This window comes from Mustelus asterias, chromosome 1 (assembly GCF_964213995.1).
Source record: "Mustelus asterias chromosome 1, sMusAst1.hap1.1, whole genome shotgun sequence".
Taxonomy (NCBI): Eukaryota; Metazoa; Chordata; class Chondrichthyes; order Carcharhiniformes; family Triakidae; genus Mustelus; species Mustelus asterias.
In genome coordinates, this window is record NC_135801.1 from 37,763,636 (window position 1) to 37,781,557 (window position 17,922).

At 41.2% G+C, this 17,922-nt stretch overlaps 1 protein-coding gene and 1 pseudogene across 8 annotated transcripts in view; both read right to left on the reverse strand.

The window, feature by feature from the left end:
* The window catches only part of kiaa1109 (KIAA1109 ortholog), a 449,716-nt gene that overhangs the window by 307,744 nt on the left and 124,050 nt on the right, over positions 1 to 17,922 (reverse strand). For all 8 annotated transcript variants that reach the window (XR_013497649.1, XR_013497648.1, XM_078211413.1 and 5 more), the window contains exons 12-14: positions 17,700 to 17,856; positions 15,973 to 16,051; positions 15,457 to 15,548 (exon numbers count right to left, since the gene is read on the reverse strand). Coding sequence is in view for 6 of the 8 variants with exons in the window: in XM_078211413.1 (XP_078067539.1) it covers positions 15,457 to 15,548; positions 15,973 to 16,051; positions 17,700 to 17,856 (328 nt within the window). In the remaining 2 variants the exon portion in view is untranslated. The remainder of the gene's footprint in view (positions 1 to 15,456; positions 15,549 to 15,972; positions 16,052 to 17,699; positions 17,857 to 17,922) is intronic.
* LOC144501300 (mitochondrial import inner membrane translocase subunit Tim10 pseudogene) lies at positions 9,158 to 9,449 on the reverse strand (annotated as a pseudogene).

Consider the following 17,922-nt stretch of genomic DNA (forward strand, 5'->3'; position numbering starts at 1 on the left):
CACACTATCTGTAACCCCCACGATTTGCCTGGGCTTGCAAAATCTCACTAACTGTCCTGGCTGGAGACAATATACACCTCTTTAACCTGTGCTTAACCCTCTCTCCACTCACATTGTCTGTACCTTTTAGACTTGATTACCTGTAAAGACTCGCATTCCAAACATTATCTTCTAAATTGAGTTTGTGTCTTTATATGCCCTGTTTGTGAACACAACTCCTCACTCACCTGAAGAAGGAGCGACACTCCGAAAGCTTGTGCTACCAAATAAACCTGTTGGACTTTAATCTGGTGTTGAGAGACTTCTTGCTATGCTTACCCCAGTCCAACGCCGGCATCTCCACATCAAGAACATAAGATACAGGAGCAGGAATAGGCTGGAGGGCCCCCTCGAACCTGCTCTGTCATTCAACACAATCATTGCTGATCGTGTGCCTCATCTCTACTCATTACGGCCTGCCAACTTGAAAGTGTCCAATTTATCCCTACTATTTTCTCCCTGACCATTAACCAACCTCTATCCATATTGCCCCCACGAGTCCCTGGCACTGTGAGGCAGCAGTGCTAACCACTGTGCCACCCAATAGGGCAGCAAGGTGACACAGTGGCTAGCACTGCTGCCTCACAGCGCCAGGGACCTGGGTTCGATTCCTAGCTTGGGTCACTGTCTGTGTGGAGTTTGCACATCCTCCCCAAGACCGTATGGGTTTCCTCCGGGTGCTCCGGTTTCCTCCAACATAGAATCATAGAATCCTAGAGTGCAGAAGGAGGCCATTCGGCCCATCGAGTCTGCACCAACCACAATCCCACCGAGGCCCTGTCCACATAACCCCATGTATTTACCCTAGCTAGTCCCCCCGACACTAAGGAGCAATTTAGCATGGCCAATCCACCTAACCCGCAGATCTTTGGACTGTGGGAGGAAACCAGAGCACCTGGAGGAAACCCACGCAGACACGGGGAGAATGTGCAAACTCCGCAGAGAGAGTGACCCAAGCTGGGAATCGAACCCACGTCCCTGGCGCTGTGAGGCAACAGTACTAACGACTGTGCCACAGTCCAAAGATGTGCAGTTTAGTGGATTGGCCATGTTAAAATTGCCCCTTAGTGTCAGTGGACCAAATTGCCCCTTAGTGGTCAGTGCAGACTCAATGGGCCGAATGGCCTCCTTCTGCACTGCATGATTCTATGATTCAACTCCATGATCTTGAGTGGTACCTTTTCGAATGCCTTTGGAAATCCAAGCATACTACACTGAATAGCTCCCTTTTATTTACCCTACTAGTTACATGCTTAAAAAACTTCAAATAAACTTACCAAACACAATTTCTCTTTCATAAAACTGTGTTGATTCTGACTGATCATATTATGCTTGTTTAAGTGCACTGTTAAGACTACCTTAACAACAGATTCCAGTATTTTCCCAATGATTGACATCAAGCTAACTGGTCTGTGGTTCCCTGTTTTCTCCCAGCAAAAATTACTACTATACTTCTAACATAATAAAATGTATTTAAGTGCTTCACAGGAGTGTTTTACACAATGGATGACAATGAGCCAGTGATTCAGGAAACGACATTAGGTCAAATAACCAAGAACTTGGTAAAAGGTAAACTTTTAAGGTGGGGGGGGGGGGGGTTCTTAAAGGAGGAAAGTGAGAGGCAAAGAAGCATAGGAAAGACATTTCAGCGCTTGGGGCCAAGGCTACCGAAGGTGGAGTGATTAAAATCAGGGATATACCAAGGGGAAATAATTAAAGTAACACAGATATCACAGGTGTGGGATTGGAGGAGATAGCAGAGATAGGGAGAGGGGAGGATCATGGAAGGATTAGAATTTTAAAATAGAGATCTGGCTTGACAGGGAGCCAATATAGATCAGTGGAACCAGACTTGATGAGAGTTAATACACAGGCAGCAGAGTTTCAGATAACCTTAAGCTTAGAGTGTAGAATGTGGGAGATCATTGAAATAGCCGAGTTAGAGATGAAGAAAAGGCATGGACACACAAGGCTACACCTGAGTAAGTCACAGATTGAACAAGGAGTTGGGAATTTGGTTTGGCTGGGAAATTTGGTGCAGAAGGGCAAAGAGGTACTCCTTTTTTTTCAGACTCTAGTGGTTGTGAATTTCCTTCCTTGTTTCCAAACTAGGTGAATGCAACTTTCTATTACTTTCCTGTGTAAATTATTAACTGATTGATTAAGTAAATAATATTGGACAGAAATGGCAGGACTGATGGTGTGATGCGACCATAACATGTGGAATGGACTGCAATCCCAGACAACCATACCTGCAGAAAGTGTCTGCAGCTTAGGCAACTTCAGCTTCTAGCTGCTGAGTTGGAGGTTAAGTTACAGACACTGCGAGGCATCAGGGAGAGGTAGAGTTATCTAGACATTTGTTACAGGAGACAGTCATTGCCTTTAGGTTAGGCAGAACCTTAAGAGCTGATCAGTGGTCAGGGTTAGAAGGGTGTGACTGTGAATCAGGCAGTGAAGAGGAACCAGCATGTAGTGATGGACGAACTTCAATCCTTGACATTGTCCAACAGGTACTTGCTACCTGTGTGGATGAGGTGAAGGACTGCAAGGTGGATGGATGAGTGAACTGAAGGATGTCATTCAAATGAGGGGAGCAAAGAGGAATGAGATACCAATAGGAAACAGTTTAGCCAGGGGTTTAAAAACTGTTCTCTGCAGGTGAGAGATTCCAGAAGGCTGTGCTGTCTGCCCGAGGTCAGGGTGAAGGACATCTGCTCTAGGCTAGACAGAAACTTGCAGTGGGAGCAGGAAAATCTAATGGTCATTATCCATGTGGGTACCAATGAGGTAGATAGGACTGGGAAAGAGATTCTGCATTGGGAATATGAACAGCTAGGGGATAACTTAAAAAGCAGAATCTCAAGGAAAGTCATCTCTGGATTAATACCTGAGCCATGAGCAAATTGGTGCCAAGAAAATAAGATCAAAGTAATGAACACATGGCTCAAAGCTTTGTGGGAGAAATGGGTTTCGATTCATGGGACACTGGCACCATTACTGGGGAAAGTGGAAGCTGTACCATTAGAACAGTTTAGACCTGAAATATGCTGGGACCAGTGCCAGTGGCGAATTGCATAACTAGGGCAGTAGGGAGAACTTTAAACTAATTAGTGGTGGTGGTGGGGGAGGAGAGAGAGAGAGAGAGAGGGGGGGGGGGCGGGGGGAGAGAGATCAAGTGTGAGAGGAGATAAAGCAATGGGGAACAACAATGTAATGGAGCAGGGCAGCAATTTAGTCCAGAGTGTTACAAGAAGGGACAGAACATACAATTGCAAGAGTGTTCCAGCAAATGTAGTTGAAAATGGCAAAAAAAAATACAGAATTTAAGACCATGTCTCTGAATGCATGTAGCATTTGTAACAAAAGGAATGAATAGTTAGCACAGGTAGAGATAAATACGTATGGCCTAATCAGCATTACAGAGACATGGCTGAAAGCTGACCAAGGCTGGGACATGAATGTTGAAGGATATTTAACATATCAGAATGACATGAAGCTAGGAAAAGGTGGTGGAGTAGATCTGTTAAATAAGGATGGCATTAGTTCAGCACAGTGCTAAATTCTTAGCCTGAAAGAGCAAGATGTAGAATGAGTTTGGATAGAGATAAGAAATAAGAAAGGTAAGAGGGAGCAGGAGTAGTTTATGAGCCCCTTAACAGTGTAGGACAGAACCTACAAGAAGAAACATATAGTGTAAGAAAGGTACCGTGATAATCATGGGTGACTTTAATCTACATGTAGATTGAGAAAATCAGATTGGCAAAGGTAGCCTGGAAAATAAGTTCATAGAGTGGATTTGGAGTGATTTCCTAGAGCAATATGGTCTAGCATCAACCAGGGAACGGACTATTCTTGACCTGGTAATATGCAATGAGACAGGATTCATGTTCAGTTTGAAATGGAGAAGTATGAGTCCATGACTAGTGTTTTAAACTTAAATAAAGGCAACTAAGAAGGCACAGATGACTACGGTGAACAGGGAAAATAGGTAAAAGCATTAGTAGCACAGTAGAATTGTAATGATATTCTTTCAAGGAAATATTTAATAACATTGGGAAAGAAGGGCTCTTGGGAGAGAGTCCATGATTAAATAAGGACATTAAGGATAGCATTAAATTGAAAGAAACACCTGTATAAATCTGCAAATTAATGGTAGGTCAGAAGTTTGGACAGATTTTAAGAACCAGCAAAGAGGGACTAAAATGATAGAGGCAGAAAGCAGAGTACAAGAGAAAGCTGGCTAGTAACATGAAAAGATAGCAAAAATTTCAACAAGTATTTGAATAGGAAAAGAGTAACTAAAGCTCCTCTAGATAGAGAGTCTGAGGAAATCGATAATGGAAAGAAATGGTGGAGAATTTGAACTAGCATTTTGTATCAGTCTTCAGGATGAAAACTTCCTGAAGAGTCCTGAAAATAAAGAGGTGATAGGTAGAGATGAACTTAAAACAATCATCATCATCAGGGAAAGGGTGCTAGGAAAATTATTAGACCTAAAAGTTAACAATTCCCAAAGAGCGGTTGACTTGCATCCTAGGGTCTTAAAGGAAGTGGAGGCACAGTTAGCAGATGCACTGGTTATAATCATCCAAAGTTGTTTAGATTCTGGAAAAGTTCCAGCAGATTGGAAAATAGCTAATATAACACCTCTATTCAAGAAAGCTGGGGGAAAGAAAGTAGGAAACTATAGGTTAGTTAGTCTAACATCTATCAAAGGGGAAGTGCTAGAATCCATTATTAAAAACGTTATAACAGGATATTTAGGTCACCATGATTTGATCAGGCAGAGCCAACATGGTTTTGTGCAAAAGAAATTGTTATCAACTGATCTGTTAGAGTCTTTTGTCGAAGTGACATTCACGATGGGAAATACGTGGGATTACAGGGATAGGGCCTGGGTGGGATTGTTGTCAGTGTAGGCTCAATGGGCTGAAGATAGGGTTTCTATGAAGATGTAGTGTACTTGGATTTGTAGAAGACATTTGATAAAATGCCACATCAAACGTACACAAGGTAAGAACATATGGTGTAGGAGGTAACAAATTAGCATGGATAAAGGATTGATTGGCTAACAGAAAGCACAGAGTAGAGATAAATGGGTCACTTTCAGCTTCACAACCTCTAACCAGTGGAGTGCCGCAGGGATCAATGTTGGGTCCTCAACAACTTACAATCTATATCAATGACTTAGACAAAGGGACCTAATGTATGATAGCTAAATTTTCTGATGACACCAAGATAGGTAGGAATTAAGTTGTCAAGAGGAGGTAGAGTCTGCAAAGGGATATAAACAGGTTAGATAAGTGGGCAAAAAAAAATGCAGTATAAGGTGGGAAAATGTGGACTTGTTCACTTTGGCAAGTAGAAAAGCAATTGTGTCCTCAATGTCCTGAGATGCGTAGGTTAGAGGGATTAGCGGGTAAATGTGTAGGGATATGGGGGTAGGGCCTGGGTGGGATTGTGGTCGGTGCAGACTCAATGGGCCAGGCGGCCTCTTTCTGCACTGTAGGGTTTCTATGATTCTATGATTCAATGTACTATTTAAATGGAGAAAGACTACAGAATTTAGTGGTAGAGCGATTTATGTGTCCTGGTATATGAATCACAAAGTTAGTATATAGGTATAGCAATGATTAGGAAGGCAAATGGAATGTTGACTTTAATAGCCAGCAGAATGGAATATAAAAGTGGGGAAGGTTTACCACAGCTATACAGGGCCTTAGTGAGAATTCTCTTCCTCAGAAAGTAGTGGAGGCTGGGTCTTTCAATTTATTCAAGGCATAGTTAGACAATCAAGTCAAGGGTTACGGGAAGCAGACAGCAAAGTGGAGCTGAATCACAACCAGATCAACCATGGTCTTATTGAATGGTAAATCAGGCTCAAAGGGCCAAATGGTCTACTCCTGCTACTTTGTTCCTATGCCTTAATAAGGGATTCAGCAGCTGATGAGTTGAGACAGAGCAAAGTCAAACAATATTACAAAGGTGGAAATAGATAGTCTTAGTGATGGCACAAGTATAAGACACCAAGCTTGCAAACTGCTTAGCTTAATCTCAAAATGCTGCCAGGGAGAGGGATGGAGTCTGCAGTTAGGGAATGGAATTTTCAATGCCGACCAAAAATGATGGCTCCAGTCTTCCTAACATTGATACAGCTGGATGTTGTCAGCATACGTGTGAAAACTTACACAGTGCTTTCGAATGATGTAACCAAAGGGCAGTCGATGTGAACGGATCCTTGGGAAACAATAGAAGTAACAACGTGGGAGCAGCAAGAGAAGACATTACGAGTGATTCTCTGGTTATAATTAGGTAGATGAGAATGGAACCAGGCGAGAGCAGTCTACTCAGCTGGGCAACAGTGGAAAAGCGCTGGAGGAGGATGATGTGGTCAGCTGTGTCAAAGGCAACTGGTAGATCAAGAAAGGAGGAAGAAATATTTACTTTTGTCACAGTCACATAGAATGTCATTTGTGACTTTGATAAGAGTTGTTTCAGTACTGTGGCAGGGGTGGAAACCTAATTAGAGGGATTCAAATGCAAAATTCCAGGAAAGATGGGCATGATTCTAGGAGGCAAAAAACACATTCAAGGACTTGAGAGGAAAGGGAAGTTGAAGGTGGAATATTGGTTTGCAAGGACTGTGGGGTCAAGAGTTTATGTTTTGAGGGATGAAGATCGCTGATTTTTTTTTAAAAAGGGACAACATCTGGAGAGAGAACCATTCACAATATCACTAACATGGGGACCCAGAGTGGAAGTTGGATGATCAGCAGTTCAAGTGGGAATAGAATCAACAAACAGGAGTCTCATGAACAAGGGGAGCTCAGAGAAGGCATAAGGGAAGATAGGCGAATAATTATCTAAAGATGCGAGTTCAGGTCCAGGATAGGGGAGAACATTAAATTGGCCAGCTGTTCTATTGGAACAGAAGACAAGGCAGAGATAGCTGATTGGATGGTCTTGATTTTAGTGACAAAGATGTCTGAGTACTTTGCACTTATTGCTGGAGGTAAGTGCGAAGGGACAAGAGAACGGAGTCTAAGAACCTTCTTCCATAAATCAGAATCGCTACAGTGTGGTAGGAAGCCATTTGGCCCATTGAGTCTGCACTAACTCTCCAACAGAGCATCTCACCCAGGTCCAGCACCCCCCTGCCCTATGCCCATAACCTCATGTATTTACCCTACTAATCCCCCTAACCTACACGTCTTGGTACACTACGGGGCAATTTAACATGGCCAATCCAGCTAATCTGCACATCTTTGGACTGTGGAAGGAAACCAGGGCACTTAGGGCGGCATGGTGGCACAGTGGTTAGCACTGCTGCCTCATAGCGCCAGAGTCCTGGGTTCACTTCCGGCCTTGAGTTACTGTCTGTGCGGAGTTTGCATTTTCTTCCCGTGTCTGCGTGGGTTTCCTCCACGTGCTCCGGTTTCCTCCCACAGTCCAAAGATGTGCAGGTTAAGTGCATTGGCCATGTTAAATTGACCCTAGTGTCAGGGGGATTAGCAGGGTAAATATGTAGGGTTACACAAATAGGGCCTGCGTAGTATTGTAGTCTGTGCAGACTCGATGTGCTGAATGGCCTCCTTCTGCGCTGTAGGGATTCTATAACTTCTATAACACATGGAGGAAACCCATGCAGACATGGGGAGAACGTGCAAAGTCCACACAGACAGTCACTCAAAGCCAGAATCGAACCCGTATCCCTAGCGCTGTAAGGCAGCAGTGCTTACGACTGTGCCACCGTGAATAATGGTGTTATATTTGCTAACTTCTGATCACTAGGATTATTTTAGAAAATCATAGCCAGTGCATCTACAGAAGGTGCAGTCTAATTTGAGCAAAATATACCTCAGCCCACATTTGGCTGTTGGATGCTAATAACCTCCCAGAAGCAGCTTCATATCAACTCAATATTGCAAAAGCTACAGTATAATTGCAACCATTATAAAGCGATCTTTACAAATTTTAATTTTTAGGTAATTACGAAATTTGCTGAATCTTGCTTAAAGTTGTCATCTTTGAAAAGCAACAGCATGGAAACGGAATCTTTTCTGACAATTTCACCAGCATCTAGATATCAGTCACTTAAGCATTTATTTGCATTTATGAATGTAACCAGGTGCTTAGACTAACAGGATGCAGAAATGCAGAGGTACCAGTATAACTTGGTATTGTCAACTCAAATTGCTCCAAATGTCATGTCACTGTCAAACCAATACTTGTGATAATAAACACTATATTAAATAATATACACATATTATTACTTGCCATCTCCATAAATTGTATCTTAGTAGCTGAATGATAAAAACTGGCTTGGCTTAGTTAATTAAAACTATTTGTGGGCAACAGAAGGTAGGTCTAGTTTCCTTGCAATTTAATTCCTTCCCCTGGTGCGAGGGGTCAACCTGAGAGCATAAAATTCTACACAGCCAGCCAAAGAAAGCACCAGGATAGAAAATATTAATTCTGGCATTATCAGATTCTCTAACACCATCTGCACCCTACACTGAATAATACCTGCTCAAAAGTAACAATGTTTGGATATCAAGATTGCCACCTTCCTGTCGAATGCTGACAATAAGCTGTTGGCTCTGAAAAAAATCACTATCTCAATATCCAGTACAAATATAACAATAGATCATGGTTTCCTTATCTCAAGAAAAGTTAATCTGTTGATTCTTTTTCAAATTTTTACTTATTCACATCTCTTCTCATCAGCAACTCTATGGGCCAATTTTTTAATTGGTCAAGGAAGCAGGAACAAAGGTGGACAGGCCTCACAATGCCCTCCACCAGCCGATTTCCTGGCATGCTCCCACCTCCAGGTCATTTTGGAACAATCCATTTCAGGGAGAAAACAGCCTGCAAGTGGTGAGTAGCCAATTAAGTATCACTAAAGGGTCAATTAAGGCCACTCTGCAATTCTAGTCAGCACACAATGCACATGTCCCTGGCTGAGTTTGAAACACTGCAGGGATTTTTTTTTTTTGTGGGGGGGGGAGGAGGAGGAGGAGGAGGAAGAAAGAGAGAGAGAGAGGAGAGAGAGAGAGAAAAAGAGGAATGTGGTGATCAACCACCCTTTTTTTGTGATTGCAAAAGGTGGAGATCATCGATTGGATTTTCCCAGTTGATGCTGCCATTCCCTCACTGAGCCACGCCGTTGCATTCTCTTCATCAGCTCCTCATCCTGCTGGTCCATCAGCTTCTTGCCCATGTTTTCCTGGATGTCCAGGTACTTGACAACACAGTGGTCAAGGCAGACCGACATAGAGCTCAGCTTCCTTGTAATGAGGTGGCATGCACTTGTGATGGCAGGCATGGGTCATTCTGTTGTACACTTCGGTCATCATCTCCACCTCCAGCTCTACTGCCAATTGCTGAGTCTTGAGTGGGTCCATTTTGAGGAGGGTGGGTGGGAGGGGGAGAGTGACCTCGCAGTCAATGGCAACATTCCTGTCTGCCTTCTCGTTGCAATCACAATAATAAACACAGAGGTGGGGCTGATCTGAGTGCTGGAGGAACTCCTCATGGCCCATCAGACACAGAACCTGCTTGCCATACTTATTTTAATGTGCTCTTTGATCACTAATTGGCCAGCTTATAAAGAACTGTGCCATGTACCAAGCGTTAACACAGTGCGATATTGGGAACAGCTATGTGCCTGATGTTGGGTCCCAATCTCAGAACTAAAAATCAAACCCTATGACTCTGAAATTGTGCCACAGAATGCTATCGTGCAAGCACTTAACACATTCATTTGAAATTCATCTTTTGCTATTTTGGTGAAGATTTTAAACAGTTTAAACTATAGGGTTACAGTTCTCATTACAGTCTTGGTCCAAATATAGAACAAAAAAGCTAAATTCCAGAAGTGACATGACAATGACGGCGTTTGACATCAAGGCAGCATATGATCAAGTGTGGCATCTAGGAGACTTTGCAAATTTGAAGTCAGCGAGAAGCTGGCTGTAGTCATAGCAACACAAAAGGGAAGATCTTTGTTGGAGGCTAATCACCTCAGTCTCAGAACATTGCCGTAGAGCTTCCACAGATCAGTCTTCTTGGCCTAAACGCCTTCAGGTGATTTACCAATGATGTTCTCTTTAACATAATCAGACATGGGGATGTCCGTTGATGATTGCACAGTATTAATTGTATATTAGTTTCTTTATTTGTATGTAGGTGGTGGACATTAATTGGGGATTCACTTGTGCCTCAATAAATAGAAACAAACTGAATTTGTTGGATTAGGAGGTGCATGCTTGTAATGAGGAATCCTGTACACAAATGCTCCTAAAAATGCATAAAACTGGCTCCAATTGGATCCATCACCAACTGCCTTTGTGGAATAGAACATTCAGTTCCATTCACAATTCCTCAGATAATGAAGAAGTCCATGTCCAACAGGACCTAGACAAATTTCAAGCTTCAGCTAGCAAGTGCCAAGTAAAATTAGAATGGGTGAAAAGAGGTCACAGATGTATAACCATCAATTAGAAGAGCTGGCAAGGGAACCCCCTGGCAGTAACCACCATCTAGAAGAGCTATCCAATCCAGTCTGACCTGTGGCTTCAGAGTTCAACAGACCATCTCTGGCAGAACCAAAGTTTAAATTCACAGAAACACGGATGTGATTCATCAGTGAATATTTTGCTCAATGATCTTCCAAGCTCATTTAATTTATTAGTTCTTGTTTTATGAAAGTGATGTCATGGAGAACATCAGGAAGTATCAGCATAGAAGGCCCCTGGAAATGATGTTATGGAAAGCCGACAGTAAGACATGAAAGCTATTAAAAATCACACCACATTATGTTTCAAAGCAGTTTACTTGAAATCTTTCCCATATTTCAATGCAATAAATTGTGACAAAGTTCCAATCCTTTAGAGTGTAAATATCCAGGTCACATGTGGACAGGTGCAATACAATGTGCTCTACACTAGGGGCAAAAATATTCTTCTCAAACCGGTCATCCACTCAAGAACAGAGCTCTGCCATAGTCTTCCTGGCTGGTGTTTCATTCCTAATCATAAGCATTTTTCTCCTGGCACTACCGTACAGGCCCCGTACAGTATCTGCTGCCTGCCTTAAAGATGGCACACACCAGACAGACACAGAAGAGAGCTTCCTCCCACATCCCGTATTCTCTTAGCTGCTGAAGTTGTGGTGCTTGAGATGTCAATCGCACATATGTGCAGGCTGGATACTGGTAAGCAAGGAAGGAAAGAAGGTACTTTCCAATCTCCAGGAATACTTTCTTTGGCCACCAGATTGATGCCAATTGTATCAGACGTGATGCCATTCCAAGGGGCCAATAGAAATTGGAAGTGTTGAAAATGCTCAGTGTGTCTAGTAACAGCTGTGCAAAGAGAAACAGAGCTCAGTGATCTTTCATCAGAACAAGTGAAGATCAACAACCTGAAGCGAAGACACTGTTTCTCTCTCCATAGATGCTGCCTGGCCTGCAAGGTATTTCCAGCCTTTTCTGTTCATATTTCTGATTTTCAGCATCTGCAGTACTTTACTCTGGTATTAAATGCTCCATGCAGGGCCTTTGTAAGTGTGGTTAGTTTCAATTTAAAATAAGAAAATATTTATCACACAACGGCATGGTAGCGCAGTGGTTAGCACTGCTGCTTCACAGCTCCAGGGTCCCGGGTTCGATTCCCGGCTCGGGTCACTGTCTGTGTGGAGTTTGCATGTTCTCCTCGTGTCTGCGTGGGTTTCCTCCGGGTGCTCCAGTTTCCTCCCACAGTCCAAAGATGTGCAGGTTAGGTTGATTGACCAGGTTAAAAATTGCCCCTTAGAATCCTAAAATGCGTAGGTTAGAGGGATTAGCAGGTAAATATGTGGGGGTAGGGCCTGGGTGGGATTGTGGTCGGTGCAGACTCGATGGGCCGAATGGCCTCCTTCTGCACTGTAGGGTTTCTATGATTTCTATGAATGCAAAGTGCAATTTTTCAGTTAACAAAGTTAAAATGTTTTTGGTGTTGCTAACTATATATTGCATAGAGTAAGGTTCAAAGAAGCAGAGTTGGTTGCATAATATAAATGACCAAGTTGTGTGCAATTGCCAGGCAGCATCTATGGAGAGAGAAACAATGTCTTCGCTTCAGGTCATTGATCTTCACTTGTTCTAATGAAAGATCACTGAGCTCTGTTCCTCTTTGCACAGCTGCTACTAGACACTGAGCATTTTCAACACTTCCAATTTCTATTGGTTAGCAACCCTTTGGAATGGCAGCAAGTCTGCTACAATTGGCATCAATCTGGTGGCCAAAGAAGGTATCCCTGCAGATTGGAAAGTACCTTCTTTCTTCCTTGCTTACCAGTATCCAACCTGCACATGTGTGTGATCGACATCATCGTGCACCACAACTTCAGCAGCTAAGAGAACAGGGGATGTGGGAGGAAGCTCTCTTCTGTGTCTGTTTGGTGTGTGCCATCTTTAAGGCAGGCAGCAGATACTGCACAGGGCCTGTACGGTAGTGCCAGGAGAAAAATGCTTATGATTAGGAATGAAACACCAGCCAGGAAGACTATGGCAGAGCTCTGTTCTTGAGTGGATGACCGGTTTGAGAAGAATATTTTTGCTCCTAGTATAGAGAATATTGGATTGCACCTGTCCATATGCGACCTGGTTATAAAGTGCATCACGCTGAAACCTGAGCTTTCAATGGGCTTTAGAAACAGGAAGAGGAAACAAAAACCAAGTTGTTTCACTTAACCTATATCAAACAGCTCGACCCTGCTGCAGTTTCCAGTTTGCTATTGCCTGTTTCAGACCCTATATCTTCCTTCAGTAAGAGTGATGACATGCTTTGTGCTTTCCAGATTGAGCATTCAATCAGCCATTAACACATGAATAATGGGCAATGCATAACCAAATATATAGCCCATGGCTTCTCCCTTCTCTGTGTACTTCTAATTGAAAAATGTAACATCTGATTTCAATGAAACATTAGGGTCATAACATTATGCCTCTGAAGCAGAAGGCAGATTATCTCCATTTTAGAGAATTAAGTAAAGCAATATTCCTTGCCACTTACAAAGCAGCCTTGCTAATTTAATCAAAACTCAAGGCAATAAAATCCTAACAACTGGAGCTGTTTCCTTTGCTCTTCATTCATCATTCCATAAAAATTATGTTTAAACTCAACTCAACAATGAGTTTAATTAAGTTCAGCAAAAACAGAAAATACTGGAAACACCGAACAAACATCAGAGAACTGACAAGCTCTATTCTGAGAACAAACTCTTCTTCAGAACTTTTGTTTCCAGCATTAAGTTTTGTTATCAATTTGAAACATCTTTGGTATTTTGCTTTGACTGGATTAAGCTCTTGACAATGCTAAAATACATTGGGGGAAATTGTCCAGCCTCAGGTTTCTCGGTGGCAGTGACGTGCTGTTCGCTGGCAGTGGGATTCTTTAGTCCCATTACTGCAATGGGATTTCTGATTGATGGCACCCCATGCTGCTGCGAAACCCTTGGTAGAGGTTGTGCTGCCAACGGGACCAGAGGATCCCACCGTCATGAACGGCCAGAGAATTTCCCCCATTGGAATAGACTGAGGAGATAGACGACGCATAGAAAGTCTGTACATGGGACAAATGGCAACAGAGAGAGTAGCCAAATGTGAATTAGAACCTCATGTAATTGGCAAAGGATCTTCAACAAGGGCGTTGTCCTCTTCAATATCTATGCAGAAGTCATGATTAAGGAATAAGATGTGGAGATTTCCACTCCATCTGACGAGGAAGCAGTGCTCCGAAAGCTTATGGTATTTGCTACCAAATAAACCTGTTGGACTTTAACCTGGTGTTGTGAGACTTCTTACTAAGGAATAAGACACAGAATCTGATGTTAAGATTGGAGGCAGCATGGGTGGGGTGGGGTGGCGGTGACAAATGTTATCAGTTATATTTAGAAGTAACAAAGCACTTGCAGTAAGCTCAAAAGAAAATAATAAGAACTGGTACTAGACTAGTAAGAGTAGGCATGAACTTTGGCAAACCTGAAGTGATACATATCTCCAAATCGCCAAATAATATGCATATATTCATAGAAGGAAAAGAACTGGAACAGGTGCAAGAATTAAAGTATTTAGGAAGCATAACTGCAGGTGCAACCGAGAAATAAGAAAAAGGGTAGCAATAGGAAAGGCTATTTTTAGTAAACAGAGACAATTGCTAACCGGGAAACTGAACAAGTAATGCAATAAGTGACTTGTGAAGAGCTTCATTTAGAGTGTTATTTTTGTATGGGTGCAAGGCTTAGAATTTAAAGAGGAGACCAACTTGCTAAATAGCTTTGAAATGGGTTCTGGGGAGAATGAAAAATATCAGCTAGACAAAGTAACAAATGATGAAGTGCTGAGGAGAGTGAAAGAAGAAAGAAATTTGCTGAATGTAATTAGGAAAATGCAGCAAAATTCAGGCAGGGCATGTGTTAAAAGAAAACAGGGGTAAGATTTCAAGAAAAAAAGAGGAAGAGAGTATTAATGCTGGACAGCTTGAAAGTTAAAGGAAATTGTTGGAAAATGAAAAGACTGAAAAGAGAGACAAGAAGAAGACTAGGCCAAGGACCTGCCTTTGTGCAGAGTACACATGATGATGATTTATTATCTTTAACACCTTTTGATCAGTTTTGATTTCAAATACATTTCTTTCAAGACCAGTGACAGCAGGTCTGCGTTGAAGGAGTTGGGTCCGGAGACAAGTGAGGAAAATAAATGAAGTAGCACACAATTGAAGTGACAGAACACTTTGTTAAAAGATATTATCTGCTGAACAGTGTTCTCATACTGTCAGGGCTTGGTGACTGGTCAAAAAAAGTTAATTTGCTAATGTTAGTAACACACATTTTCCAATAATACTCTCTACTTTTCTGCTTTCTTATGTACATGCATATGCACACTTAAGAAAAATGCTTTTTCTTACTTTTAGAAATGAATTCCAAACGGCAAGATTCCCTCCCAGATTTTGCCAATTGCAGAATCCTACCACCAACCCAGCCGAGATCAGAAAACTCAATGAAAATCAGCTACGAAAATGCAATAGTGCAAGTTTTGCATTCAACTCTTAATTCACCGATTAGCAAAGTAATCAAACGAACCACACAAGTGCTTCCTCGTTGCACCCATAAACGACTATGTTATCCTCTGTCTCACCAGTTTCATAGCTGGAATAACATTACTTTACATAATTTTATAGGGCAAATGAAAGATACATAATAAGAATAAGAAACTAAGAATTCAGGTTTCAGCTATGGCATCCAATTATACAAAAGTAGAATTTGTTAACCCATTTTAAATATTCAGTCAACTTCATTGCAATACCACTGAACTTCGAAAGGTTAGTTTTCACCTCAGAACTGGCTTACAAAAAATTAACAGAAACTTACAGCTAACATTTCTGCCTCCAACAGAGTTCGATACAGCATGCTACTAGTTGCATCCACGTGGAGAAGCTGACCTTTAATAGTTGGTGAAAAGCCTATGGAATTAAAAGTCCACATATATAGTTAGTATGAACAATACTTATTTTGAAAAAAAAATTTTCATATTTTTCTCCCATCGTTGCCTGATAGCCAATATAATAACATAGTAAGAGTAGGCCATTTGTTTTGAGTCTGCTCCATCATTCAACAAGATCATGGCTGATCTGGCTGTCGTCTCATCTTCACTTTCCTGTCTGCCCCAATTAACGGTAAACTCCCCTGTCGAATAAAATTCTGTCCAACCTGGCCTGAAAGAAATTCAGCTCCATATAACCTTGCAGGTTGATTTTAAAATACTAAAATTAAAGCTTTCAAGTACAATGCTTAAAATGAATTTTCCTCAATCCAAGACATTTTCACCAACACACAGACGTCTTTTAGAATGTAAAGGAATGTTTCAAAATGTGGGCAAATGCTTACCATTTTCACTTACTGTCATAGGAACATTAACTTCCAAATATGAACCTGCTCCAACATTTACATGTATGGCATTGGTCTCCTAAAATAAACATATATTATCCAGTAAAACAGGAGAAAAAATACTAAAATCACAAAAATAGTTTGGGGCTTTATCTTGTTTGCTCCTTCCTCTCCTGAAGTATTACATCCTACTTGGGTACATTTCACTATCTTCCTTGCTTTAGTGGCCAATATCTACATGCGAGTATTGACAGATATTGCTGCACTATCACCCCCTCAAATCGAACACTTAATTGAGGTAAATATTTCAAAGATCCATACAGCTCAGCTTCACAAATTCTGCTGCGACATCAAGAAACTCGATATATAGGCCTAAATTTTAATGGAGTCTGACTAACACACACTGTTATTAATGTGTAAATCAATCAACAACTTGAGGAAACTATATTCAGTGAATTTCAAATTTTTACAAGTTATTAGTCAATTGCTGTCATTTAGCTCCCCAAAAATGGTGCCTCACCTTTAATCTTCCTATGATCATCCTGAAATTGCTGCATTTGCTCATTAATTGGCCATTAAACACACCACAAAAAATCTACAATTATCACAGCCTAGCTACCCTTTAACAATGTGATAGATTGTTAATGGCTGCTAACCAACTACTCTCCTGAAAATGAACTATATCTGTGAAATCTGATTCCTGCAGATTGAGAATTGTTGAAATTTTTAAAAAGTAAAATATTAAATTTATTTTTTCCCTTCTTACTTTTCCACTGTCTTTTTCTCCCTCAACCCACTTGCTCTTATCCTCTCTGTTTTTCTTTCTGTACCTAATTTGACATGAAATTCACCATTCTAATTCACATCCCCACTTCAGTCTTTTGTTTATTTCTCAATCCTTTAACCTATCTGTTAAGGAGAGGTGCTTGCGGTTCCATTGTTCCACAGATACCCTACTGCATTATCAATTTGCACTTTCAATAACTATACGGGTAAAAATGTTCAAACCTAACCAGGAACAAACAAATCTAAGTAACAGCATATGCTGTGAGTGCCTTACAAAATCTGGATTATAGCGTTTCCATTCTAATGTCTACAGGGCTTCCTTCATTCAAAGTTATAAAACACAATTTCAAATGTGCACAATTTGAAATGTGTTTTTCAATCTAATATTACTTATTTTTGCTCAGCAGGTCTGGCAGCTTTTGGAGAGGAAACCCAAGTGATGCCTCAGGTCTGACTTTTTCAAAATACAAATGGAAACAGTGATTCAAGGCAAAGTTCAGATTGTCAAAACTTCTTGTAGAAGCAAAATCACTTTTTAAAAAACTATAATTTTTGCTGTATTCCAATTGCCTGTGTACTGTCAAGTTAACTCCCTTTTACGATACTGTTGTTCTTCGTAATTCAACAACCGAAGATTGTAACATTTATTGAACATTATAAATCTTAGTGTACTTCATTAGCAACTATGCCACGAGCTCTGCGCTGATACCTCACTGTATTCTCCAAGGATCTAACAATAAACCCAATTTACCCCAACACCTTGGACTCCCTGACCATCATGCCATCTGTCCTCAATAAATTAGTGATATAACAGGTGTTATCAACCTTACAGACTTTACAACCTGCTATGCTTTCTAATTAGCTCTCTGTCTTAGTTCTGACATATGACATAACCTATAAAATTATTGCTGATGATGTGCAATTAAGTTGATTGTGCTTACCCGATTCTTCGTAAAAAGTAAATCAATGGTGGCATCTGCAATGATATTCATGCGTAGTTCAAATGCAAGAATCTGCCTTGGCTTTCTAGGCTTTGCTAATTCAGTGACCTTCAGTGTCTGATAGTCAGCTGGAAAGAAAAACTTCCATAAACATTCCCTGCAACAAAACACAAAACATTTGAAGTGTCAAATCTATTTAAAAATAGGAGAGAAAGTGATGAAC